General features: G+C 41.0%; 1 protein-coding gene across 1 annotated transcript in view; it reads left to right on the forward strand.

Annotated features, from left to right (window-relative positions):
- LOC117945078 (U5 small nuclear ribonucleoprotein 200 kDa helicase-like) overlaps nt 1–2,266 on the forward strand; it is a 48,064-nt gene that overhangs the window by 22,371 nt on the left and 23,427 nt on the right. Inside the window, exons 22-23 of the mRNA XM_034872332.1 lie at nt 780–949; nt 2,038–2,226. Coding sequence (XP_034728223.1) covers nt 780–949; nt 2,038–2,226 — 359 coding nt within the window. The remainder of the gene's footprint in view (nt 1–779; nt 950–2,037; nt 2,227–2,266) is intronic.

A 2,266-nucleotide genomic window follows, 5' to 3' on the forward strand; every position in this document is an offset into this window, starting at 1 on the left:
TACAACGTCCCTGTTAGTGATGGCGTTGCATAGTCTGTCCACCAGAGGACGCTCTACAACGTCCCTGTTGGCAACACTAATTATGTTTTGTTAGTGTTTTTGTTTAAGTTTCATATCTTAAGATTGCATTTTTCTACATTTTATCTTTTAGAACTTTAATATATTTTGATGTTCTGTTGTGACAATAAAAAAGATTATCATCATACTATTTCAGTGAGAACTCATAAATAACTACAAATAACTAACGTTAGGGAAATCTTTTTACATTCTGTAACACATTTCTGGATTTTATATCGCTGATACATCAACATATCGGATTTTTAAATAACCAAATATTCGTATTAGTATCAGCTTTATCGGTCGGGCTCTATCCATAACTTAAAATAAACATACTGTAAATAAACGTCATACTTAAAAGAAAGGTATTCTTCAGGGCTACATTACGTGGTATCTGGTGCAAAAACTCCAAAAAATCCAGTCATTGCATTTCTGTGAGTGATTTTTAATTATATTCTTCGGTATGTTTGAATATATGTGTGTATATGTGTGATATATATGTGATACATGTGTGTATATGTGTGTATATGTGATATGTGTGATATGTGTGATACGTGTGGCATATATTGTATATGTGTTTGTTGTGTTATGGTTGTCTTGCTACTGGATGCCTAACATTTCCTTTGGGCTGAGTAAAGTATCCATCCATCCAACTACTATCCATCCATCCAATAGACAACATCTCTATTTTGTGAACACTATCCCTACTTCCTGTTGCCTAGCCCGGTTCACAGACCTGGATGTGCAGCTCCAGAGGAACCGGCCTGACGTTGGGGTGGAAGTTGAACGTGGCGGTGGTGCTGCAGCCGAGCCAGTGGGCCACGTCTTTGGCGTTGGACAACGACGAGCTGAGCGCCACGATGCGGATGGGACGCTCGATCTGAGAGGAGATGTACCTCATCCTGGAGCAGATCACTTCCAACACAGGCTGGGGGAGAGAAACAAGAGACGTTGAGCAAGGCAACTCAATGGGCTTTACTCAAAACAGTTAAAAAATAAAACAGATAAAACAACAGTCAATAACTACCTAATGACATAAAGCAGCCAACAACTACTGTACATCGTACGTATGTATAGTATATCCTAGTATTTCATTTATATTCTGTGCTGTGACTGATATTGCTGCTGTAACACAGTCATTTTCCATTTTTTTCTACCTACATACATACTCTGGCTTGCATACGTTTTATGAGACATTATTCATTCACAAAGAAAATTGGTGTCCTTAAAGGTTGGATTTTCCTAAATGGTTTGAATTAAGATCAATTTCCAAAAGATTTTTTTATTCCTCTTTTTAATCAACTTTAGCCTGAATGTGTCAACTTTCTCAAGCCACTGTATCTACCTATTGTCTGTGAAAAGTTCTATATCAAATAAAGATATCATTAATATTATATTAATTCCTGATTTTATTCCATGTATGAGGAGGAAATAGGGCAAAGAGGACAGCACATCCATACCTGGACTCAGTCTCACGTACACACCTGGACTCACATCCACACCTGGACTCAGTCTCACGTACACACCTGGACTCACATACACACCTGGACTCACATCCACACCTGGACTCACATCCACACCTGGACTCACATACACGCCCACATACACACCTGGACTCAGTCTCACGTACACACCTGGACTCACATCCACACCTGGGCTCACATCCACACCTGGACTCACATCCACACCTGGACTCACATCCACACCTGGACTCACATCCACACCTGGACACTTTCACACTTGACACTTTATGATAATTTATGTTAAATGTCATTTTTTATAGTCAAAGTTTTTTTTTATTGGCATTACTGTTATATTTATACTGTCTTCCTCTCTATTCTTTATTCTTCTTTCTAAAAACACATGCTAGAAATGTCCATGTCCTTGCGTCAGTCCCCCCAACAGGACTAATAAAGAGAAGTGTAAGATTTGGTATTAAGACGATGAAGAGTCTCTTACTCCGTTCTCTCCTCCGATCAGGTGCGTCTCGTCCACGATGAAGAGGCTGACGTTCTGGACGTTCTTCCTCTGTTTCCAGCGGCGAGACAGGATGTCCCATTTGTCGGGGGTGCTGACGATAATGTCCCCTTTGCCCAGGAGCTTGAGATCGGTGCTGGTTTCTCCCGTCAGAAGCACCACCTTCTTGTTCAGGATGTCCTGGAACTTCTGGTGCCAGTCCACAAACACCTGAGGGGGGGGGGGGGGGGGG

This window comes from Etheostoma cragini, chromosome 5 (assembly GCF_013103735.1).
Source record: "Etheostoma cragini isolate CJK2018 chromosome 5, CSU_Ecrag_1.0, whole genome shotgun sequence".
NCBI classification, from domain to species: Eukaryota; Metazoa; Chordata; class Actinopteri; order Perciformes; family Percidae; genus Etheostoma; species Etheostoma cragini.